The 25,793-nt window shown below is 42.6% G+C and overlaps 3 protein-coding genes across 3 annotated transcripts; 2 read left to right on the top strand and 1 right to left on the bottom strand.

The window, feature by feature from the left end:
- Positions 1–130: 130 nt before the first annotated feature.
- On the bottom strand, positions 131–3,288 carry LOC115791972 (cytoskeleton-associated protein 2). Its single transcript, XM_030746284.1, has 7 exons — positions 3,040–3,288; positions 2,728–2,808; positions 1,908–2,593; positions 1,512–1,827; positions 1,351–1,411; positions 981–1,227; positions 131–873 (listed from the first exon to the last, which is right to left on the bottom strand). The coding sequence occupies exons 2-7, from the start codon at positions 2,767–2,769 to the stop codon at positions 612–614; spliced, it is 1,614 nt and encodes a 537-aa protein (XP_030602144.1). The 5' UTR covers positions 2,770–2,808; positions 3,040–3,288; the 3' UTR covers positions 131–611.
- A 901-nt stretch (positions 3,289–4,189) lies between these two features.
- Positions 4,190–12,507, top strand: thap12a (THAP domain containing 12a). Its single transcript, XM_030745662.1, has 5 exons — positions 4,190–4,367; positions 5,122–5,239; positions 7,906–8,004; positions 9,534–9,570; positions 9,681–12,507. The coding sequence occupies exons 1-5, from the start codon at positions 4,282–4,284 to the stop codon at positions 11,495–11,497; spliced, it is 2,157 nt and encodes a 718-aa protein (XP_030601522.1). The 5' UTR covers positions 4,190–4,281; the 3' UTR covers positions 11,498–12,507.
- Positions 12,508–13,637: 1,130 nt separating this feature from the next.
- On the top strand, positions 13,638–25,415 carry LOC115791975 (uncharacterized). Its single transcript, XM_030746286.1, has 11 exons — positions 13,638–13,980; positions 15,851–15,971; positions 16,409–16,516; positions 16,632–16,668; positions 16,796–18,594; positions 18,678–18,708; positions 18,981–20,749; positions 20,850–20,898; positions 20,987–22,785; positions 23,073–23,109; positions 23,216–25,415. The coding sequence occupies exons 1-11, from the start codon at positions 13,886–13,888 to the stop codon at positions 24,748–24,750; spliced, it is 7,380 nt and encodes a 2,459-aa protein (XP_030602146.1). The 5' UTR covers positions 13,638–13,885; the 3' UTR covers positions 24,751–25,415.
- Positions 25,416–25,793: the final 378 nt, after the last annotated feature.

The following is a 25,793-nucleotide window of genomic DNA, read 5'->3' as shown; positions in this document are numbered from 1 at the left end:
TGAACAGAGGAACAAGATTTTTGGCACTGGAAGATTTGTAGACTGTGTACTACAGATCAAGCATGTCTGAGCAGGCAAGTGAACAGTTCATGTGGTGCGCAAAAGGTTGATTACATTTGCCAAAATGAAATGAAAAAACCATCAGTTATGCTTTGGTTTTTAATTGATCTGCACTCAGTTGCTGGCAGACAACAGAATTTGGCCAGATTATCCACCAGCTCAGTCTGCTGACTTAGCTTCAGTGGACAGCAGCCAATTAAAATAAGCTTGTCATTTTAACTCTTGTATATCAGTGGAAATCAACTCAACATGAACTAGAATTTGTTCATCTCAACATTCAAGATTGTCACTGTTACACACACTGTGTGATAAAGATGCATGCAGTACTTGTTTTTGTAAAGTCAGCTTTAGAACTGCTTTATTGTAAGTATTTTGTAACTTTATAAAAATAATAGTGTTAAAAGGAAACAAATCAGTTAAGTATGAACATGAATACAATAAATCATTTCAAATTAGTACAATTTAGTAGTACAATCTTTAGTGTTAGCTTGAGTCCCAAACATTGCTGAAGTTTCTTTTTTCCCCCTCCTTCAGCACAAATATATGTTTCTTTACAGGGTGGATTCGTCTGGCAGATCCGCCGTGAGTGCAGTGTTTTTTCTGTAGATGTAGGCATTAGCAGCATCATCCAGTTTCACCAGTTCAGCCAGAGACGATACGCAGGGATCGTGATCAAAGAGCATCTTCGGCAGTTGGGTGGATTTCTGCTGGATGCGGCAGGAACGGCGCACGGGTGTCAGAAGCTTGATATCTTTAATGTTACTCTTCCTCTTAGATGTACTTGCACTGACCTCTTCAATTGTTTTTTTGACACTACGTGAAATTTGGAGAGAAATTTTTTTTGCAAGAGTGTTAAGAATAAAGTGGTTTAATCATGAAGTAACTGAACAGGCAAAGCAGGAGAAGGTGGACTGCCTCACCTTTGCAGATATGGTGTCGTTTTCACACTGTATTTTATCATTGACCCATTCTCCATCTGTGGAGTCGTCTCTATCACACCATCATCACTTTCGACATCAGTTTCCTCATTCTGATCACTTTCTTCTGCTTCATCCTTCACCTCCTTACCACCATCCTCAGGCATGTCATTCTTCAGTCCCTCTTCTTTACATTCAGACACAGGTTTGCTGCCCTCCATTTCAACATTATTATACTCCTCAGTCTCACCTGAGAGTTAAGACAAAAATGACATGTAAATGGAAGCATCTGTATAGAGTTAATATATTTAAAGAACTGACAATGCTTCTAGTTGATGAAATGCATCATCCTAAACAAATCATTCTAACTTACCATCACTGTAGCTGGTTGGTGTTGCCATAGCCTCCAAGGCATCACAGAGATTCAAAATAATCTAAACGGGGAAAAAAAAAAAAAAAAAAAAAAAAAATCCTCGTTTAATCACTGATGTTCAACATTAACAGAAAAAGAAACCATGCTGCATGTCTCCTTACATCATCCACCCTTTCCTCAGCAGACAGATCCCCATCACAGTTTTCTAGCAGGTCCAGTGTGGTGTTCATGATCACTGGAGTTTGGCTGGATGCTGTTGGCTCTGCCCCCTGAGTCTCTCCACAGGGAACAGTACCTACAGCAGGGTCAGCTTCGTGTCCTTCCAGTCTGGATTCAGGTATGTGCCATGCACCGGGCTGAGACTGAGGTTTGACATCAGGTTTTGACGAAACTTTGGTTTTGGAGGATTTAGCGGTCGTCATGGCTGGTCTCTTGAGAGCCTTACCCTTGGAAGCCAGCCACTCAGCCAATTTTGCTCTGCAGAAGGGACAAGAAAACTAAAGTAAATTTTTTATTGTAATACCACAAACATCACATGTATCTGTGGAAAACCTTACCTTCTCTCCTCTGCCGACTCCATGGTAAATCTGTACTGACTAATAGCGTTTGAGGCAGGAGGCTTGCTGACCTTCTTGTCAGTTTCTGAGATCTTTGGCTTTGGGTTCTGAGTCCCACTTGCCTTGGTGGGAGCAACAGTAGTGTTTCTAGAGCTGGCAATGGTTAGTGTTGCTGGAACAATTCTTGTAGGAGGGCGAGCAGAGGAGAATCCAGCAGGACGGCTGCTGGCAGCAGGCCTGGACATCTGAGGTCGTCTATCAGAAACTGACTTGGACCTAACCGGTGCAGGTTTTTGAATACCACATTTCGGCATCTCAGCAACAGATTTGGACCTTCTTCTTGCCACGTTTCCAGCCCTTTGGTTTTCCATTTTGGGTGCTGATGGGTTGGGATCAGCACCCACATTGGTACTTGCCTTCCAAATAGATCCAATTTTTGACTGGACAATCTTGCCTTTATACAGTCCTAGAGCATTCCTTGATGACAGCACAGCAGCTGGTACAGGTTTTTGAGCCTCACACACTGACCTACTGTCAGCTTGTTTAGCCTTGGCTTTAAGGGGCTGACTCTTTGGCAGGATCTGCTGATTTTGACCATTTTTCAGTTGGAAGGGAGCAATAGTTGTTTTGTCTCCTTTTATATGGGGCTTCCTTTCATGTGCAGGCTGGGCATTTTCCTTGTTTCCCTATTGAAAATACATCAAATACATCATCAGGTCTGCTGAATTGAGGCTGGACATCTGTGGCCAACTTAGCTTTCAAAAAACAAAACAAAACAAAACAAAAAAAAAAAAACACATTTCATGTTATATTAGCTTACCTTCTTAGTGATGTTTTTCCTTCTCGAAACAGTAACGTCCATGGTGTAGCCCCTCAAAACTGCTCAAATTTGTGGAGAATGCTGGAATATGAGCAAGGCAATGAATACACTGCATGAGAGGTAAATGAAATGTTCCAAGTGTTTTAATTCAGTTACTTTGGGTTCATCTGGCGTAAATTAACGTTGGTCTTTCAACATCGTTTTATCTAGCTACTGAGTACTTAATGATAGCAACACGTTGAGCATAATAAAAACCAGCCGTTATTTCCCTGTAGAGTACTAAAATAAAGATAATATCAAACACTGACTTACCCTCTTCTGAGCTTTCGGTTTAATCATAGGAAAGAAACCTCCACAGAAACCACACCGCTTCACTTCTTCAGGATTTGACTTGACGCTGCTGCGCTGCAATTGGTCACCCTAGTATCGCGAGAAACCAAGAGCAACCAATAAAATGTCTTTAAGCTAAGCGCGAGAATAACAGACAACTTCATTTTTCCGTCCGTCTGTTTAAATGTTTGAACCCAAACAGAATTCCTGTGATATCGACAGACACACGCCCAATCCCGCCAAGAAACTGACAGTTATACAGTTTTGAACACCAGTTGTGGGGAAATTTTTTTGGAACAAATGAATGATTAAGTGTGACGTATGAGAACCGCTCCTGCATTTAGGCAGCGTCTTCACAGCACATAAATTTTACTCTTCATCAGTGTTTTCTGCACAGATAGATAAAGGCTAATACTCTTTTTAAAATAAACATAATAGTCAAAGACTGTATGTAACACATTTATATTAGGAATCCTACAGGTCAAGCTGTACGGTTGTTTTCAGACTGTGAACAAGCCGCAGAGGATTATGGGACAGAAATGAAACGCGCGCTCATTTGGCTCACGTCATTCTCTACGTGAAAGCCTTCACAATAAAATCACAGAAACGCGTAAATCAACTGGACACTAACATTTTTTTCATACTGAGGCTGCAATATTTATTTATTTAACGTATTTAAAACTCATAGATGTGCATACAAAAAGGATATCAACAGGTATTTTGTTAAAATGACTGGAAATCACTGAGTTAATCTCAATGATGAAAACGTAACTAAAAATGTCATAACTGTAGAGTTAAAAGTGTACAATATTTCCCTCTGTGTTGCGTAAGGTAGAGATAGAAAGTAATTTCAAAAATACCCATGTACTTTAAAATTGTAATGAAGTGAAGTAGTTTTCAAGGCTTCTAAGATTTTATCACTCTTAGGTTGTCGGGTAGGAACATACCTTTAATGTTATGGTTAACCTATTTTAGCATATTAGGTAGATAAGGAATAAAAAAATGTTTTTATAAAATATAAAATATTTGATATTTGAAGATATAAAATATTTGTACATAGTTTTGTAGCACTAACCCAAGCATTTTATTTTGAAAGTAAAACTCGGAAGTTCTTTTTCTGTCTCCGCTGTAGGCGTTAGCGGTTGTTTTTAACATCCTATATAGAATAACTCGATTTAAAATAAGGCTGTTTTTTCATTAAAAAAAAAATTTAAAAAAATTAGAATGCAAAATCACTGCGCTGTGCCGAACTGTCCCAGTGGCAAATCTGACCGGCAGCCCCTCTTCCGGTTCCCGAGTGATGCAGAAAGGTAACAGCAAACAGCAATCCCAAGCTAGCAAACAAGTTTATTTACAGAGGACAATGCGGCACGGCGCGCGAGTTTATCAACTGTTCCTCTTTTTTGCAACATCTGCGTTTAGCCAGTAGTCCCTGTTTTACTGAAACGTATTTGTTTCATTTTAAAAAGTTTCACGGGTTCACGTGTCTTTGCATTTTGCTGAGCATAGCTGGCACATGACGGTCTGTTAAAACAGTAAAACCGGTGTTACAAGATTGCCGCAAGGTAGAGAATAAAACGGGACACTGGCAGTGACGCTTTCAGACTCACCGGCTACTCCCTCTATTATATCATTAATTAGTGTCAAATCGGTCAGCAACTTCAGTATTTGATCAGACATATAGATATCATATAGCGCCCTGCATAGAGCACGTTGGACTAGTTGGACCACTAAGACTACACAAGGCCATAACGTTGAATGTTTTGTGCGACCTGTATGCACTGAAGCTTCTGTATGCATTCATAACTTGTATATTTAAAACATAAAAGCGTCTCTTGTAAGACAGAGTCACTTCTAACCCAGCTGAGCTACTGTTTCCAGATTCAGTAATAATCTTCAATCTCTCATTAGAATATTTTACAAAGAGGACAATTTTTAATAGTTTTTCCACTGTATATTTTCAATCAGTGCCAATATCATTTTAATATCAGCAAATGTGCAATACGCTACCTTGTTGAACTGATACACACTGAAACCCTGAGCTACACTGTCTGATTGTTTCAGGTCCAAAAAGTGGGTTGAAAAATGCCAGAGGCAAGACCTCATCGACAAATCACCAGGCCACCTGTCCAGATACTACAGAGTCTGTGGGAAACATTTTGGGCCCTCTTTGATTGACACTGTAAGTTGTGTGTGCTTTGGTCTGTATTGCAAGAATTGCAAGAATTTTCAGTTCTTATGTGAACTGTGATAACTGATATTTAATGCTAACTTCCATGTTATTTCACTATTATACAGCGTACAGCCATGTAAAAAAGAAGGTACACCTTTTAATTCTAACGTTTTAAATATTAGGACATTAAAAAAAAAAAAAGTGGTTGGCAGTACACTGTAAATCTTTCTGCTAGTGATTGTGGAAAGTGGAGGCATTCAGTATCAACCCTTAGAGAAAGTTGTGTCACCACTGATACATGTTTTTTTTGTACAAATACATTTATTACAAGTAAACTGTATGATATCTTTTTCTGGGACCTTGTGTCAACTTTCTCATGAGTGTTAATGTATTCTTTAAAAATAGATTCACGATAAGTTTGATTCCCTGTAGGACCCCCAAAATGGGCGTAAAATCACTGATTCTAATACATGATTCTCAATTGCTGAAGAAAAATTAGTGATCTTTCTGTGTCCTGGTGATTATTGCCAATAATAATAATAACCTCTGATAATGAAAAAGTTCTCTTTACTGTCATATTAACAGCTGTGCTGCTTGCTGTTCCCATCATGCTCCAGGGTCTATAAAGTTGGACTTAAAATTGTTTGGAAATGGACTTCTAATCCATCCCGGACTGATAGAAAGCAACAGTTTCCTTAAAATCACTGCTGATGTCTTTACCTGTGGTACACAGCTGAATGTTCCAGACCAGCAAACTGAGAAAATGTTTGTTTTTATTGAGGTGGTCACACTTGATTAATTAATCGTGTAGATTTGATTAGCAGCTTCTGGCTTCTACTTAAATCTGAATCCCTGTGGGAGCAGTAAGGGTGTACTTAGGTTTTCACACACTGCTTCTGGACCAGACGGTATTAGTGGACGTGTCCTTAAGACCTGCGCTGACCAGCTGGCACCTGTGTTTACACTGATATTCAACCTCTCACTGAAACTGTGTGTGATTCCCACCTGCTTTAAAAAGTCCATCATAGTCCCTGTCCCAAAGAAACCACACCCCAGCAGCCCCAATGACTTCAGGCCCATAGCGCTCACCTCTGTGGTGATGAAGTGTTTTGAGAGACTCATCAAGACATTCATCACCTCCTCACTGCCCACCACCCTCGACCCACTACAGTTTGCATACCGGCCAGACAGATCCACAGATGACGCCATATCCTTCCTCCTCCACAAGACCCTTTCACACATAGACACTGGTAAGGGGAACTATGTGAGAGTGCTGTTTGTAGATTACAGCTCAGCATTCAACACCATAGTTCCCTCCAGGCTGGTCTCTAAGCTGCTGGACCTGGGCCTGGGCCCATCCCTGTGCAGGTGGGTTCACAGCTTCCTGACCAGCAGACCACAGGTGGTACGAGTGGGTCACCTCACCTCATCCTCCCTCACCCTCAACACTGGATCCCCCCAAGGCTGTGTGCTCAGCCCTCTGCTGTACTCACTGTACACCCATGACTGCGAGGCCACGTCAGAGTCCAACGTCATCATCAAGTTTGCTGACGACACTGCTGTTGTGGGACTAATCTCTCACAATGAGGAGACAGCCTACAGGAGAGAGGTCTCCCGCCTGGAGAACTGCTGCCAGGAGAACCACCTCCTGCTCAACGTCAGCAAAACAAAGGAACTGATCGTGGACTTCAGCAGGAAGCAGCAGAGGGACTACCATCCACTTGTCATCAGTGGTGCTGAGGTGGAAAGAGTGGACACCTTCAAATACCTGGGAGTGACCATCTCACAGGACCTGTCCTGGACTCATCACATAAACATCACTGTGAAGAAGGCCAGACAGCGTCTCTACCTCCTCAGGCGGCTGAGAGACTTCAAGCTCCCACTCAAGGTGCTCAGGAACTTTTACACCTGCACCATCGAGAGCATCATGCGTGGGAGCATCACCACCTGGATGGGAAACTGCACCAAGCAGGACTTCATGGCCCTAAAAAGGGTGGTTCGTTCAGCTGAACGGACCATCAGAACCACCCTCCCCAACCTGCAGGACATTTACACCAAGCAGTGCAGGCTGAGGGCCATGAAGATCCTAAAACAGCCCAGCCACCCTGGACACTCTCTCTTCTCCCTGCTCCCATCAGGCCGGCGTTACCGCTGCCTGAGGGCTAAGACTGAAAGGTTGAAGAAGAGTTTTTACCCACAAGCCATCCGTCTGCTCAACTCTGAGCCCTAACTGGACCATTATTGCACAATGTAAATATTATAATTTAAAAAGTGTGTATAGTGTATAGTATATAGTGTATAGTGTATAGTGTGAATTACTTTTTTTAATTTTTATTCTTCTTATTTATATGTGTGTGTTTATTAGGTTGCAGGTACAAAATACATTTCACTGTGCATTGTACTGTGTATAACTGTGCATGTGACAAATAAACACTATCTTATCTTATCTTATTTTGGCTTAGCTTTTGTTAAATAACTAATAACATGGTGTCATGGGCGGCTGTTCGTCTGAGGCTGTATTTAATGAAGGAATTGATCTTAGAATTGAAAGAAGTTTTACTTTATTTTTTACATGACTTTATTACTTAGTGGTTAATTTTACAAAGGAGGCTTTTAGTTCAAATTTCACATTGATAATATTTTACTAGGTCATCATGTGTGTGTTTTGGTTACAGGATGCTCAGAGTACCGTGCTGAAGGATGATGCCATACCAGCTATTTTTGATATGACAAGCCAACCTCAAAATGGACAGGCGAAGCGCACTAAGCAGACAGTGAGTTAAATAAATTAGAGTTGTTCTAAATTTGGGTGGGGGGGGGGGGGGTGTCTTTGCAACGTTTGATAGCCTTTTTTTCTTTTTGGCTGATGATTTTGTACTTGATGTAACAGGGTTCAAAGAGGAAAAATAAAAACTAAACAAGCAAACCATTAACTTGTGGCTGCTGAGAGGATTGAATGGATGAATTGTGACTGAAATGGCTGACGAGAGCAGAATGAGATAAACTGCACGAGACACGGAAACATTTCTGTGTGTGTGTCAGCACAAAAAGAGAGGAAGAGAAAGGAGTAAATCTCTCAAAATTACACAAGCATACATTCATGTATGACAAAAAAAAAAGTTTGGGCTGTATCGTAGACCTGGCAAAAAGAAAGCATCTGTATTTTTTATGACAACAAGGCTCAAGTGTAGTCCACAGTTCCTGTATGGAGTAACAGGTATGGGCGATATAGCATCAGAATTATATCACAATGTTTCAAGAAAATTTTTGACAATATTTTGGATAACATATTTTTAAAAAATAAACATTTTATTGATGCCTGCAGGCAGCTGCATTATAAGTGTAAATAAATGAAGGGCTTTTCCCATCTTTCTACACTGAACTGATCATACACTTCCTAATTTGAAGTGTGAATCTATTAAATCAAGTTGCCAGCAGCAGCAATAGTGCAATACTAGTGACAGCATTATATCTAGTGATAGAGGATAAGTCAACTGTAAGCACAAAAGCAGCCTGGGCAGTTTCTCCCCTAGACATTTAAAGTATAAAATAACTGTTTAACACGTTGACGGTAACTAAAGTGAACTTGTAACTCTTCAGTTAAAGCTTAAAGTTCTGTTTTTCCACACTGTGTAACTGCATTAGTAATTTCGCTCCATCATTATATGGGGTGTAACTAGTGAGTGTTCCAGCAGCACTCGGTGGCGTCTTTTATACTTGACAGTGTGTTTTTCTATAAAGTGTGAAACATGTTATTTGTTTCCACCTATAGTGGAGGTTTTCTGGCATATTTTGCAAAGTACTGGCCTACTTTGTTGGAGGCTCCCTTTTAGGTACTTAATCGTCATCGGAGGCTGACACACAGCTCTCCCTATTGAAAATTTGTGGACTGTGCTCAAAAGACGGGTCCATGCCAGGAAACCAACCAATTTAAATGAATTCTGCCAAGAAGAGAGGTCAAATAGAGGTCCGGAAGCTTGTTGATGGCTACCAAAAGCATTGGACTGAGGTGCAACTTACTATTTAACCAAATATCTATAATTTTGACCCTGTATGAATGAAAGAAAATCAAAACTAAATTCAAACTTGTGCTCCCAATTCTTGGCGGATTTTTTTAAAGTCATTAATGATGTATGCTGTACAATCATTCCAACCTGGAAAAGGAACAGTTCAAAGAAAGCCCCAAATTACCACGACATTCATGGCCATGACGTGTATACATAAACTTCAGACCACAACTGTATACTGCTGAGTACCTCAGTGCCAGTTTAAGTGTTAACTGCAGTTTTATTTGTTTTTGCAGACCAAAGATAATGAAATGGAAAGTAAGGGAAGGAAGAGTAAGTAGAAACACACACTAAGTGAGCAATAAAACATAAAAGTCCCACAGGGACTACAAGATGAATGAGTTATTGAGTTTTCTTTCATGTTTTTCCTTTTTCTTTTTCAGAAATGAAAAAGTCACAAGCAGCAGCAGCTAAGGAAGATGTCCAGGCAGTGTCAGAGGAAGAGGAATACAAAGAGTATCTGAAGTCATTATTTGAAGTTCTTCTACTGCTGGGAGAGCAAAGCATTCCTCCTACAGGGCCTGCTAATAATAACGACCAAGGCCTTGGGTCCAGCAACTTTCAGGCATTGCTAGATAATCGCATCATCTGTGGAGATGAAGCCCTAAAGAAGAGGTACGATGCAAACAAGGAGTGCTGCTCCACCGAACAGCTGAATCAGCTGATTGAGGTGTGTGAGAAATTCATCCGCAGTAAGGTAGTGGAGGAAATTAAACAAAGCAGCTTTTTCTCATTAGTCACTGGTGATGTAGTGAAGATCTCTGGAGAATGGCACCTCCCCGTCTTTCTTCGTTATGTGAACGAGTCTAACTTTCAGAGGGAGAGGTTTGTTGGATTCTTGAGCTTTGATGGAGATGGAGATGCACTTGCAGAGAAACTGCTGTCTGAAATGACTGACAGCTGGGGATTAGATATGGAAAAGTGTAGAGGTCAAGCCCACTCCTGCTCAGCGACACATTTTAGTCAAATAAAAGCATTGGCTGCCAAACTGATGGAGATGTACCCAAGAGCTGTGCTTGCACTGAGATCTACTCAATCCTTGAACATGTCACTGGCCAATGGGATGGCTTTCTCAGGCGTGCAGCTCGTCATGTTCACCTTTAAGAAGATTGAGTCTTTTTTCAGTCAGTCCCCATTACTGCAGTTGGAGCTCGAGCACGCCATTTCAATTTTCTACCCAGACAATGAGGAGAAAGCCAACGAGCTGAAGGAGCTCTGTCGCAGCGGGTGGACCAGAAGAAATGATGCATTTGAGGTGGCATTGGAGATCCTAGAGCCACTGCTGCTCTGTGTAGACAGTGTGCATGACAATGAAGACATGAAATGGAATGATCAAGTCTCACACAACGCCTTAGAGATATCAAAAGCACTGACAGACTTTGAGTTTGTGATGGCGTTGGTTGTGCTGAAAAACGTGATGACGCTGACCCAAGCCTTTGGGAAAAATATGCACGGGAACGCCACAGAAGCCTACTTGGCTGCGGTCAGTTTAAAAGCCGTATTCCATTCCCTGAAGGAAGTGTCGGACAACATCGACGTGTATCACGAATTCTGGAACGATGAGGCTCTCAACATAGCCGCAGCCATGGAAATTCCAGTGAAGGTTCCTCGGTCATTCTTGAGGAAGCATCAGGCAGAATCTGGAGCCGTTCGGCCAGAGAGTTACTACAAAGAACACCTGTCTGTCCCTGTGGTGAGTCACACCATCAGAGAAATGAATGAGCTCTTCTGTGAAGACCACCTGAAGCTTCTGAAGTGTTTGTCACTGGTCCCTGCTGTCATAGAGCAGCACAAGTCCACAGAACCCGAAGAGGTGAACATGCAGGCTTTTAATAATGACATCCCAAATGCAGGGACCCTCTCTGCCGAGTTACACTGTTGGTGGGTTAAATGGAGCAAAAAGGGCAAAGGTGAGACTTTACCTTCCAGCCTCCATGAAACGCTGCAGCTGGCAGATGTCAAGTTCTTCCCAAACATGTTGGCGGTCCTGAAACTGATCGGAGTGCTGCCCACCTTGGGTCTGGAGGACAGCTGCAATGTGGCGTTTAAGCGCTTCAGGATGTACATGGAGAACACACCTGACAAATTTAAATCCAAAAGCCTTGCTCTTCTGAACATTAATTATGATGTTGAGTTTGATCTGGACTCAATGGCTGAAATCTACATGAAGACATACCCTGAGGTGCAGCAGGAGTCCTAGTCAGGTGTTGCGCTGTAGTGAAGCTTTTATGCAGGTGTTAGCTGCTTCCTACTTTAAATATATATGTGTGTATATATATTTTCTTTTACACAAACACAGATCACAAAGTGGTCGATTTTTTTTAAATAAAAAAGCTGGTGTACAGGAAAGGACTCTGCATTGATTGTTGCGTAGTAACTTTATCCCTTAAGTGTACATCCACTCTCGTCTGTAACTTGCCCAGATTACACAAACCATGGAATATTTGAAGTTTTGGAAAACAAAATGAGAAGCTCACCGTCTGGCTCTGCCCATGACTGCCCTTCATTTACATGAAAACAGCCCCCAAGGCGCAATGAGCACCGTAGCTGTACATGTGTTTGGTGAATGTTCGGTTTAGCCCTGAAACTGAAGTTTGTTTTTTTGTGATAAAATGTAGAAATGAGAGAACTGGCCTGCTCTTCTGAGCTAACCCCCATGTCCCTGGACTCTGCTTCCATCAGTCGTGCTATTTATGCTGTATTTATGTAATGTGGCATGGAGGGAAAGGGTGGAAAGATTCCAGCATGATCAGATAAATCATTGATCCAAATCCCAGCAGTCTCATTCTGGCTTCCAGATTGTGTCTGTGTTAGAATGTGAATTTATTCTTCTGTAAGCTCTGTCAAAGTGAGTAAGGGCATTCATCTATAAATGCCTCCCTGAATGTGCCAATAAAGAGTGAGGCTGTCTGATATTTTACATTTTGTGGTCCTTGTTTTTCATTGAACATTTTTATAGCTGTCTGCACCTACCACTATCCATTTTGCATTTGGGGTAATATGTCTGGATGGAGTGTGCTGAGTCACTTAAACAAAATTTGCTCTATAGTGTTGGGTGTAAATGAAAACTGAGCTGACTGAGGACTTACACCGTTGTCCTGCTTGTGCAGTTTGCTGAAACTGCTGCACTAACCTTAAGTCTCATTTTTGAATTCCAAATAAAAAATGAATTGCTTTGAACTTCTGATTTGTGTCTAGAAGGAGGGTGTTATTGTCTGTTCTAAATTACAGAATATCTGTGAACTTCTCATACACAGGTTTCCATAATTTAGATGTATTTTCTCTGTTTTGAAGAATAAATCCATAAAATAATTCAAATGGGTCCATTCTTGCTTTAATAAATCCCTTTTTAATGTGGACATGTCAACACAGCAGAACTGCAGTGCAGCTCTTTACCACCTTCTTCCAAATCAGTCCAGTGTCTATGAGCTTTCAAAATAATTTCACATCAGTGAGCACCCTGCCAGAGTGCTTAAAAAAAACTATATACTAGAAGAGCATGGGTAGTTGGGTCTATTATGTGCTATTTTCATTGTAAATATTAATCATCAGGGTAAAAAGGCAGCAAAGTACACAGTGAAGCCGAGCTTATGTTTTTAGTATTCACAAATGCACAGACCAAAGCAGTAGCTGACGACTTTGATGGGTGAGATTGACAGATAAAATAAATTCATGATGCACTGCACTGCAGCACGGCAACCAACAAATAAATATATATTTTTAAATAAAACAAATTGATACTGTAGATATGCATTTATTAAGTAATTTATTTAGTTATTTCCAATTTTAATTGATTAATGAAACATTTAATTAGGCATTTATCTGGCCTTGCACAGGCAGAGCGTGGATCAGTGAAATGAGGAATAACCAGCTCCGCTTTACGGAGGGAGGAAAAATTCAAAGAGTGTTCAGTTAGAACAAGAAAAGCATCTCTGCTCAATGCGTGTGGAAGGTCATGTATGATGAACTGTAACAGGCCTTTGAAGATGCGATGCCAAAAGTTTCGTTTGTTTTATAAGGACCTCAACTTTTATGAAAACGAAATTATTAAATTACTAAACGAAATTATTAACTCCTTTATTAAACGAGTATAGCCAAAGCTATTTATTTAATTAAAATAAATAAATAAATATATTTTAATGCTATGGCTCCGTCGTCTTAGGAATATGACCAAAATATGTAACAAAGCGAAGGTCACGTTGATTTAGTTCCTGCGCGCAATGCCGGGTACATCAGAACAGGACGTGAATCATCTCGACAATAAAGCTCTTTGGTCCTGTCATTCTGCCCTCTGCTGGTGAGCAGTTTTATTGCAGCACTTAGTTCCTGGTTGATAGGATAACACGCTTTTGGCGACTTTGGCTCAGCACGCAACATCAACTTTTGAAAGCATGGAATTAGTAGGTTCTTAGTTTGCCAAAGAGACAATAAGCGAGAATAACAGTGAAAGTCAACTGTATCGGTTGCAGGTTTTGCCCGAGGCATGACTCTGTAGGCTGCCCTACAGGTTTGCTCACAGTAGGCTTTGCCAGCTTGCAACCGCCAGCTAAGCTAGCTAACTTGTTTGCTAGCTTCATTGCAATCCAAAATGACTGACTGCTGCGCTGCAGCGAACTGTGATTACCAGCAGCGGGGATCGGAGAAGACCACTCCACTTTTTAGCTTTCCTCTGGATCCGGAGCGGTAAGACTTGTGCTTATTTCATTGAGATCCAGATTAGAAAGGAGCCGCTGAGCATGCAGAATAAATGTGCTGGCTGTTAGCACTGGCGTTAGCCTCACATCATGTTGGCTAATAGTGACACAACTCGGTGGAAAATGGCGCAGACTTAACGCTACTCCTGAAAGAAAAGTCCGTGGGAAACGAGACTCCGGTCACTCGTTGAGCCTCGGAAACGGACACCGATGCGTGAAACGGGCTTTTTCCGATTACTTTGAAGTTCAGTCATTTCACACCCACTGAGAAGCTTTAGTTTAAAACTTTTTTTGTGCTCTATTTAAATCACCATTGATACACGACGCTCACCATCCATCCATCCGGGGGTCCGGCGATATGAGGAGAATGAGTCGCGTTAGCTTAGCGCAATTAAAACACCTCCAATTAATAGTGCTGTTGCTCGCAAAACTGCGCAATTCCATAGTAATTTTCCATTATAGCTCATTGTGTACCGTATAAATGTTACAGTACTTAACAGCGCCCATGCGGTGGCCCTGTGGATTCGTAGTAGTCCGGTCCTTCCGTTTATCGAGCTGATATCTTGAATCACAGCAGCTCTGTTGACTGACTCACAAATAAACAGAGTTAATGAGGACTGAAGCTGAGCGGCAGATGCAGGTTAGCTCACTAAATCACAGCACAGCATCTGCACACAGGAAGTCCTCCATGCCAGAGGAAATACTGCCTACTAGCAGATCATGGGGTCTAAGAAATATTTAAAGGAGTTTACCTCCGAGCCTTGGATTTAGTGTATAAGCACCCATCTGATGTTCAAACAGCTGATCAGACTTACTTGCGGGACCTCTCTGCATGCATTAATAAGATAATTTAACAGAGAGAGAGAAATGTAAGGCAGGATATGAAAGCAAAGAGCTCATGAGAATCAGCCAAAGCTTTAGTCGCAGCACTCAATCTCAACTTAATTCATTCATTTAGTTTGTTGTGGTCGTGCCAGCAGTGAGACTGTGCGCGGTTGTGTTGCAAATAGCATCAGCAGGTGTGCCAAATCCAAGATCTGGAAGCATCAAAGTACCATGAACGTGCATTTATGCACTCCGATGAAGAAATAAAAACAGCCAATGCTTTAGTTAGTATTTGAATGTCCATAAAAACCCAGAACACAAGCGGTGCGTTTATAATCTTGGCTTTACTTTACAGTTTCAGTGGGTCTTAACTGCTGCTTCACAGCAAACAGTGTTGCAGTGGAAGTGAACTCATTGACACTAAAGAGTGAGGGGATACTCAGGTGATCTGAGCTCTGCCGTAGCTCCCAGAGTGTACCCCCAGTGTCCGGCTCATTTGTGATGGCTGTGTGCCAGCCTGAGCACAGTTCAGTTGGACGCGGACGTGTAAACATGGTGTTAACATCGCACTCCAATTCTTTTCAGCAGAGCTGTCTCTATTTTAATTCATATGTCAGTATGATGTGAGAGGAGAGTGTGCCACTGCTTCCAGAAATGGCCCCAGTTAAACCACAGGATGCATAAAATCACGGACCTCATTGTTCTCTGCAAGAGCGCTTTCTAGAAGTGTGTTTGAGGCTGAGAGAGACGGTGTGAGAGGGATGAGTTTAGATGCTGTGACAAACTGAAGCACACTTGGGGCCTGTTTGTTATGGCTGGTGTGAGTGAAGTTCAGCAGGGCAGTTTGGAGGGAGACGGTCGTGCTTGGAGACGGTACAAGGCAACTGTGCCTAATTTGAGTAGAACTGAAGTAGATTTCTTAATATTTTGAGAGCCCAAATGACTGTTTGACCTTTTTTATTTTCAGGGTTTCAGCTGTTGTGTTTGGTTGTTCCTCCAACCTCTAACACCTTTTTTCCTCCTGTATTTTTCAGCTGCAAACAATGGTTGGACAACTGTCATCGCCAAGATTTGGCTTCAGAACCTCCTGAACAGCTGCATAAGCTTTACAGACTTTGTGCAAAGCACTTTGAGCCATCTATGATCTCTCACCAGGTAAGAAGCAGCTCTGCTGCTCAGTGCTCTGTTAGGATTAACTTGATAACCAAAGTCAGGTGGCATTCTGTTTTGCCATTTTAGCGCTGCACAAATACTGCAGAGTACTCGTGTTATTTTTGTCTGCCAGTCTTGGACAGTTTAATTTCATACAACAGGAGGATAATAATTCCCGTCTTTGTGCAACTTATAGATGTAAAACACAAACAAGTGTTTGTTTCCTTTTTTTTTTTTTGTTTGTAAGCATATCTGTGCAATGAGCATAATCAGCATCCCTCTGATACACTGTCAGCAAAAACTCTTATAAACTACAGGTTTAAAAAAACTTTTACCAAAGTAATAAATATCCCTGCAGTCACATTTTGATATTATGGAAGTGCACAAAGGAGTGATCTTTTTAAATAGTTTTTGTTTGGTGTGTGCATGTGTTTTGTCAGAGCGCATCCAGTTGTGTCTTAAAGGAAGATGCTGTTCCAACAATATTTGACTTCAAAGCGTCTGTGAATAATCAGTCAACCTACAGCAGGAAACGAGCCAGAGATCCTGTAAGTGTCTGTCCACTTTTTAAAATTCCTCTTATTTTGTTTTTTTTTTTTTTGTTTGTTTTTTTTTTTTAATCAAACATTAAAATACTAAAAATTATCCATTTCACCTACCTAGTCAGAAGAGGATGCTACTGCTGTGAAAAAGACAAAAGGTACAGTAGCTGCTTCAATTCATTTTTGGAAAAATACCCTCTTTAGTTCCCTTCAATAAATTAAAAAAAACAAAACAAAAAAATGCTTTTCAAATCATTTCATTCTTTACGTCCTCTCTTACTTCAGAAAACACAGCAGCAGAAGTGACGGAGGAGACGAAAGAAGCATGTGGAGAGAACAGTGCAGCAGCTGAACTGCAGAAAGAGAACCAAACCCAAGAGGACGTAGCCACCTCCAAAGCAAAAGAGACTCTGAAAGTCTATTTTAAGGAAATCCTGGCACTGACTGGATTCAGCATCAATGGCGCAAACATCAATGCCGACGAGCCGATCGGAGGTGCGAGGGGGCAGCAGGTGCTCAGTCGTATCTGTTTGGAGAAGATCGACAAGAAAGAAATCCTGCAGTTCAGTGAGGGCCTCATGCGAGAGGAGATCCAAAACAGCCTCAGACTGGCGAGATTCTTCTCCATTCTGCTTCAGGATGTGACTAGGATAGAGGGAAAGGAGCAAATCCCAGTGTTCATCAGGTCTGTCACAGTAGCTGGGTTTCCACAAAAGCACCTCATTGGGTTCTTACCGTGCGACATGGATGGAGAGAATCTGTTTTACATGCTCCTGTCTGAGCTGCGAAATAAGTGGGGGCTACGAATGGAGCATTGCAGAGGACTCACTTATCTCGTTACAGGGAGCATGTGTCAGAAAATGCGAGATCTTACTTGCCGAATTCTGCAGGAGTTTCCACAAGTGGTTTTGTCACCGAGTGACCCGTATGCTTTCAACATATGGATCATTCGCTGCATGCCCGTGCCCTCCATCCAGACAGTCGCAGACGCTGTAGAGGAGGTGGCCTCGTTACTCAGGAGAACACCAGAGCTGTGCAAACGACTGGAAGGAAAGATCCAGATGACATATGGGCACATAAAAGGGGAAGTGGACAGAGTCAAGGCAGCTATTAGTGGGAACTGGGAATACGGCACTGATGCTTTCCAAACCATGCTAGATATTCTTGAGCCATTCCTGAACTGCATCAATGAGATCATTTCAAAGGTAGATGAAGATACTGCTGAGCAGATGGCCAAGCTCAAGCCAGTTTTGAAGAATTTCAATTTCATTATGACACTTGTTGTTCTGAAGAACACCCTCTGTTGTGTGAGCATACTCAACTCAAGTCTCAGGGGAATAATTAGCATCAGCAGTACTTTGCAGTACACAATTTCCAATGCCTTAAAGTTGGTAAGCAAATACCAACAAGAGCTTGCAATATTCCACAGGAAATGGTTTTCAGATGCAGTCGGCCGAGCGAAGAAGCTGGGAGTGGAAGTCACCAAACCGGAGATGGCTCAAGGAGACACGTCCGAGACGCCGCTGGAAGACTTTTACCGAGAAACTCTGGGCCGGCCTATCTTGCAGTACCTTGTTGCGGAGGTGAAGCGAGTGTTCAGCACAGAGATGGTGAGGATTCTCCGATGGCTCTCATTGGTACCTTCCTACATGGCTGACCATAATTTCAGCATTCGCAGGGATAAAGTAGCAGATGCAAACTTGAACAACCTCGCGCGGCCTGACACGTTCTACGAAGAGCTCGGTTGCTGGGAAGTGAAGTGGAGGCACGCGAGCAAGCGCAGAATCCTTCCAACCACAGTCTTTGCTACGCTCAAGATTCCAGATATCGGGTTTTACCCGAATGTGCAGAGCTTGCTGAGGGTGTTGGGAACTGTTCCGTGTGTAAATGCAGAGGCAGACGTGTACGGCCAATACCACATGGTACTGGAGCGTTGCCACTCCTACCTGAGAGCCACGCCAGAGGATCAAAGACAGTGCAGCATGGCATACGTCTACGTTAACCAGGACGTGCACTTTAGTGTTGAACAACTGGTGGAGTCTTATGTCCAGAAGCATCCAGACATCCTACAGCTGCTGCAAATGGTGAGGACTGAGAAAATTTCACGGCTGACTTTTATCAGTGGTGACGCAATTATTAATCCTGAAATGATGTTTGTGTTTTACAGGATGATGATACAAAAGAGAAGCCTCCACAAGGTGAGATCATCTAGTTATTTACTGTTTCATCGTGCTGTGTTTGCTGTTAAACACATTGTTATTCAGTTATGTACCATTCAGTTAAATGTTAATGGAAGACCAGGGAAAATGCAAAATGAGGGCTGCATTAAATAATAGTTTTAAAAGTGTTAACCTCCTCGATGTGAGTGCAAAAAAAACCTTTGAGTTTAATCTCCATCGTGCAGACTTGGTGTATGATAGATGTAAATGACTGTGATCGCATCAAGAGCCATTCTCACCTGTCATTTCAGTGGCTGCCTTTGGAAACCACGCAGAGAAGGACACCGAGGAAGAATTGCAGCTTATAAACCTAGAGATGGATGCAGACAGGCTTGTAGAGATGAAATGTGCAGAAACTGACAGAGAAGCTCTTAAATCTGCACTACAGGCTGCGGTCACTTTTGCATACAGCAGTCAAAGCAGGCTACATAGCGACGCGTGTCCTCCTCAGGATGGAGAAGTCGAGTATGTGACCAAGTCTGAAATGAAAGAAGTTCTCACTGTGTGCGAGAATGTTGTCAGGGAGGGAATCCTCATGGAGGTGGGGAGTTCATTCTTTTCCTTGTTTATTGACCGTGTTGTGAAACTAGGGGAGAGAGACTACCTTCCGCTCTTTCTTCGCTTTGTGGACAGTTTTGATGTTATGCGATTGGAGTTGATGGGATTCCTTGAGGCGGATCTGGAATGCGATGCTATGGTACAGCGTCTTATGGAAATAGTTACAGTGGAGTGGCATCTTGACTTGAAAAACTGCAGAGGTCAAGCATACCTGGGCTCTGGTGACGTTTCCTACAAGCTGAAAGCCTTTGCTTGCAAAGTGCAGGAGAAGCATCCTCTTGCTATAAGCACACACTGCTCTTGCTACTCTTTCAACACGTGGTGGTCAAAATCCATCCCGGTGCCTGCTGTTAAAAGAGCCCTGGATACATTTGAGGAGGTGCTGATGTTTTTTGGCAGCAGCGTCGCTCTGGAAAAGCAGCTCGACCACGTGATAGCCTTTGGTCTTAGAGAGAGCTACGAAAAGGTTCAGGAGTTACAGGGAAAGTTTTGCGCCAGTTGGCAGGAGAAGCACGATTCTTACGAGGTGTTTGTGCAGATGCTGGAACCTCTGGTCGAATGTCTAGAGAAAGTCAAAAACAACCCGCAGAGATGGAAAGCCTCGGTGTCTGAACTTGCAGGAGCACTTCTCCGCAAGGTAATGGAATTTGATTTCATCATTGCCATGGTGGTGCTGAAGAATGCATCCTCTTTTACCAGAGAGCTGAGCGCTGGCATCCAGAAGGACCAGTTCACTGCTGCATCCCAGCTTTGCCAAATCAGTGGGATTGTGGCCACTCTGAACAGAGTGAAAACAAACATGAAGGTGTTTCACCAGAACTGGTTTGATGAGGCCTGTGCGATGGCACAAAGTCTGAGAGTGCAGATTGAAGTGCCTGAAAACTCTTTGCCAAGGGACAGCATGATAAAGCCGGTAGGTTATTACAAAGATGGCTTAAGTGTGCCCCTGGTAGACAACCTGATCAATACCGTGAAGGATCATTTTTCTGAAGACCACAAAGAAGCTCTTAACTTCCTCTCTCTGGTACCGTGCTCGGTCACAGTGAGTTACGTGTTTGAGAGCTTGAAATCAAAGCCTCCGCTCTACAGCAGCGATCTCCCCGATGCAGACAACTTTTTCACAGAGCTGTGCTGTTGGAGAGTGACATGGAAGACCAAAGTGGCATCCGTGACAATCCCAAGCTCCATATTTCACACATTACGCCTGCCACTCATGCAGTACTTTGGGAACATCAATACACTGCTGAGGATTATGTCTGTGCTGCCCAGCACAGCGCTGGAGGACTGTGGTGTCGTAATGCGCCACAACAAGTTCCAAGAGTACCTGAGAGAAACAAACCCCAAAGACAGGTCCCCGTGCTTGGCTTTGCTGCAGGTGGGCACAGACTTCAACAGAGACCTGGACCGCATGGTGACCCAGTGTTTGAAGGTTACTCCACAGGCCTTGGAGGGGATCTGTCTGGTATGTGCTTATATTCTTTAATTGAGTGTTTAATTTTGGTTTCATTATATTTCATTAATGAACACCAGAATAATTTGTATATACTTGGGTATTCTTACAGGACAAGGAATCCAAGAGTTTCAACAAGAACTCTGAAAATAATATGGAAGGTATGGTTGTTACATGCATTTTACTATGCTTCTTTTCCCCTCATGCTTGTCATAATCATTCTGTTTTCTTTTTTTCTGATTTATTTAGTTGATTATATAAAGGAGGATGCTGAGGAGCCCAAAATTCCCCAATCTCCAGACAAGATGGAGGATCCAGACCTGAAACCAGCAGATGAGAATGGGAACAAAGGTGATAATCGTCAGAGTCTAGCAACAGCTTTCAGACTGGCTGCACTACTGGGAAAAAGGAATAGCACTCTTTCTGACCTCTCAGAAGAAGACCAAGAGCTTTTCATCCAGGAGCTAAGGATGTGCCACTGGTTTGGAAGCGAGGACAAAAGCACATCTTCTATAAGCAGCGATGAAATGGTGACGCTCCTCATGAATGGAATCAGGGATGTTGTACTCAAAGAAATACAGGAATCTCCTTTCTTCTCACTTATCACAGACAAAGCAGTTAAAATTGCCGACAAGACCCACCTACCTGTTTTTGTCAGGTATGTTGGAGAATCCGCTCCAAAAGTAGAGCTCATGGGTTTCCTGCCGTTTGATGAAAACTGCCATGTTGACAGACAAGCAAACAACCTCGCAAAGATTCTCACTGAAGACTGGGGCATACCAATGTCTCAGTGTCGGGGACAGGCGTTCATGCAGTTGGGCCCGGGTTATCAGAGCTTGAAGAAGATGTCTCTGGAATTCCTCAAGAGCTATCCACTTTGTGTCGTGACACCCAGTGAGTCTTGCGGCCTTGCCCACTGGCTGGCAAGAAACGTGCCTTGCCCATCAGTAGCGAAAATGCTGGATGTTACGGAAGACCTGCTCCTGTTCTTTGACGAATCTCCTTGTCTGGAGGGACAGTTGGCACAGGCTATCGACGGTCTCTTAAATATGCCGAGGGAAGCCCTGGAGGAAATTCCAGAAACGTGTTGTTCAAGGTGGAAAAAGAGAGAGGACTTCTTTGACATACTCGCTGACACATTAGAGGGTGTTCTTAGCTGCCTAGATGCTGTGAGCTCTAGTGCCACAGGTGCCAAATCAATGCATGCACAAGTTCTCTCTACAGCTTTGAGAAATATGGATTACATTGTCACCCTTGTAATACTGAAGAATGCGTGCGCTCCTCTTCGTAACTGTAGCACTGTTTTTCGCTGTGGAAACCCTGCTGACATTCTCTGTGAAGTGGAAAAAATCCCCTCCATCATAGAGACTTTCAACAAAATGTTAGAAAACGTGAGTGCTATGCACTCCACTTGGTTTGAGCAAGCATTCCAGCTAGCAACCAAGGTGGCTCCTGAACAAGTGTGTTTCTCAGAGGAAGCCAACAGCTATGAATCACCTGAAATATACTACAGAGAAAATCTCAGTATCCCTCTCCTGGGAAGTCTAATTGATGAAATGATGTACAGCTTCTCAGACAGTCACTTAAAGGCCCTGTCAGTCCTGTCGCTGCTTCCTTCTTGCAATCCACAGCCCGTACTGTCAGAGTCCACAGACAAGCCGTTCAGCCTCTACCTTACAGATCTACCTGAGCCTGAAGTGGCTGAGCAAGAAATCAACACCTGGGCAACTGTGTGGAGAGAGAAATACCACGATGCTGCTCCTCCAACATCTATCGCTGAAACACTAGTCCATCCTGAGTCCAAGAGCCATCCAGCTGTCACCTTATTGCTCAGGCTAGTAGCTGTTCTGCCTAGTGTCAGTATGGAGTGTGATCTGATGAAGACTACTCTGAATTCAATGAGGGATCTCCTGAAAACCACTGTATGCAAAGGCAGCAAAACAGATCATGTGATGCTCCTCTCTCACTGCACTACCTTAAAGCGGCTGCCAGAGGTCATTGAGAAATGTGTGGAGGTTGACCCAGAGAGCAGTCTGTGTCTGACCCAGGTAAATGCAATAGTCTCCTTTTTTTGATCAGCTAGAGCTGCCATTAATTATGAATTAGCTGCTTTCATCTCACCAAATTCTAAATTCAGTTCTTGTTGCCCTCAACAATTTGTAATTGCCATTTTCCCCAATTTGTTGGTATTTTACAGCCCAACTGACTAATCGGCAGCCATACTTACAGTTCATACTTTTATTTCAATGCTGTAGAAGCCAAAATTATCTTTCTTTTACCCCCATCATTACAATCTGTACTACATAACTCAAGTTGTTGCAAATCTATTTTTTAGGTATTGGAGTTTCTACAAAACCTCAGGCTGGACAGTGGTAAGTGTATTATTGGCAGCTGAATATAAATAACACTGAGTATAACAAGACTAGAAATTGTTGTTTGAAGCTTTAATACATTTATTATCTTTTCAATTTTAAATAGTTTGCAATGAAGGGCAACCAGCAGCCACAACAGAATCAGAGGACTCCAGCGTAGCAGAGACAGCCACTGATGGTGTGGTGAAATCAGCCGAGGATGAAGTGACACTGGAGGTGGTTCAAGGACCGAGAACAGCTGTGTCTTTCTATGAACCCCAACTACGCGAACAAATCCTCAAGGAGCTCTGGGACTCTCAGTTCTTCACAGTTATAACTGAGCAAGCAGTTGTAATTGATGGTGAGCTCTATGTCCCATTGTGCATCAGGTACTTAAACAAAGAGGACATCCAATGTGAGGAAACGCTGGCTTTCATCCCTTTCAGTAAAGACCCAGTTGTTCTTGCAGTTGCTATTGAAAACGCTCTGTCGGAGAAGTGGGGGCTCAACATGGAGTACTGTAGAGGTCAGGCCTCGCTGAGTGTTGGGGATGTAGGAGCTCAGATGAGGGCTGTAAGTTTAGCTATAGCTAAGAAATACCCGCATGCTGTTAGAAGTGTCAGCTCTGCTTTGTCTCTCAACATCTGGCTAGCTAAATCTTCCCCTGCTGAAGAAGCGGCCGATGGCGCTGTTCTCATAGGTAAACTGTTGCATTGGCTCACAGAGGATGCAAAACGCCAGAACAAACTGGAAGATGTGATCATTCACGTGTTCCGGCATGATGAGGGAAAGGGCAATGAGTTGAGGGACAGACTCATGAAGAACTGGGAGAAGAGTCATGACATGCATGAGGTGATGGTGGATATCTTAGAAGCGGTCATGCTTTGCCTGAACGAGTTGAAAGTGGAGGGAAGTCCGTCAAACCAACAGCAAGCATCTCAGTTCTTTGATGCAGTCAGAAACTTTGAGTTCATCCTGTCGACAGTGGTGCAGAAGAACGTCTTGATTGTTACAAAAAAGCTAAGCCAGTCACTTCAGGGCAAACCCTTAGATATGTTGCTTGCTGTGAACAACTTGCCTGATGTCAAAGCTTCCCTCAGCAAACTGAAGAGTGATCTTGACACCCATCACAAGGCGTGGTTTGAGGAAGCAGTTGCCCTGGCTTCTAAACTCCATGTTACAATGTTGCATTCAGTTCTTCTAGAGCCATTGAGCGAGTTTTACAAAGAATCTTTAAGCGTGAAAATCATAGAGCATTCAATAGCAGAAATTGATGACCTCTTCACAGAAAAGGTGTTGGACACCTTAAGGTGTCTGGAGATTGTGCCTTACGCAATGTCCAAAGTAGAAACCAGCATTCTTAGCGGTCTCGTGTTCCGCCTGTACAAGGAAGACTTGCCAGATCAGGCCTCCCTTCACTCCGAGATGAAGTCATGGAAGGAGAAATGGCTGGATCCTCTGGCAGGCTACCTTCCGACTACTGTGCTCGATACGCTAAAGACGTCACAGATAAGAAGTTTCAGTAACATTGAGACTCTCCTCAGACTTCAGGTCATCTTGCCATTTTCAAGGAGGGAGAGCAACTTCAGGCAGGGAAGACAGAGTTTACAGGAGTTTTGTCAGCAGGGAAAGAGATCCATCGCTGAGCTACATCCTCTGTAATAGTTGCAGGTCTTCTGTCTCGGCTTGCAGGTTTGAGCAGTGTGAGTCAGTGTGATGTCACCCCTTACCATACTGAAGAACTCCACATTTAGTCCCGAGATCTGAACGTGATATTGCTCTGTACATTACTGATCTAAATTCTTTGAGATCCCCTTTGGTTATTATCATGAAAAGTCCTATCTTATGCTTTTTGTTTTTACTCTGTAGTTTGTACAGCTGTACTGCCCAGTGGGACCAATGTCTTGGCAAAAAAAAAAAAAAAAAATGATGCTCCACTGACAGTTATCAATGCTTGTGTGCCTTGATGCAAAACTAATAATTCACCCCACAAATCATAACACAGATGATTAAAGATGTCCCATTGGCGTTTGAAACGACTCTGATTATGTTTGTGTTTTGTTTTTTGTTTTTTTTTTTGTTTTTTTGTTTTGTTTTTTTCCCCATTACCATAAATGACCAGACTGACTATGTCACCGTTATCAGTTGATTCTAATTATTAAATGGCACCCTTACCTTTCCTGGGCACAAATAGAAATGGTTAGTTCCATCATATCTGATGTTTCCTGTTTCTTTGCAGGAATGAATTTGCTGTAAACTTATCTTTGAAAGAATGTTTCCTTAATAGGAAAACCTTCATATATATTTGTCAAAAAAGTAATAAAATGCTCCAAAAAGATGTTTTGGGTCTCAGCCTTTTGGTTTTCTCTCGTTGGACGTTACACATATCTGCAAGCTAACACAAGATGGCGCAGTGGAGCTGTGATTTATTTTGAGCTGAAATCCTTGATTCTGGTATGAAGTGGTAGAACGGTGGGATGTATGGGATCCGTACATACTAGTTTGAAGCATTCTCAGAAAACTTTTGGTTCCTGAATTATGCAACTTGCTTGTGATGATGATTGCTAAATGCCGGTCATGCTTTATTCAGTGGAGCGTGCATAATCCCCTCTGATCAACAAGGATGTAGTTTAAAGGGAGTGTTATTAAGGTCACTAAGTTAACTGTTGGTGTCAGAGAAACATGGATGTACAACTGCTGTTTGT

Source organism: Archocentrus centrarchus, chromosome 14 (assembly GCF_007364275.1).
Source record: "Archocentrus centrarchus isolate MPI-CPG fArcCen1 chromosome 14, fArcCen1, whole genome shotgun sequence".
Lineage (NCBI taxonomy): Eukaryota > Metazoa > Chordata > Actinopteri > Cichliformes > Cichlidae > Archocentrus > Archocentrus centrarchus.
Note: the sequence above shows the minus strand (reverse complement) of the source record. Positions and strands in the feature narration are given on the sequence as shown.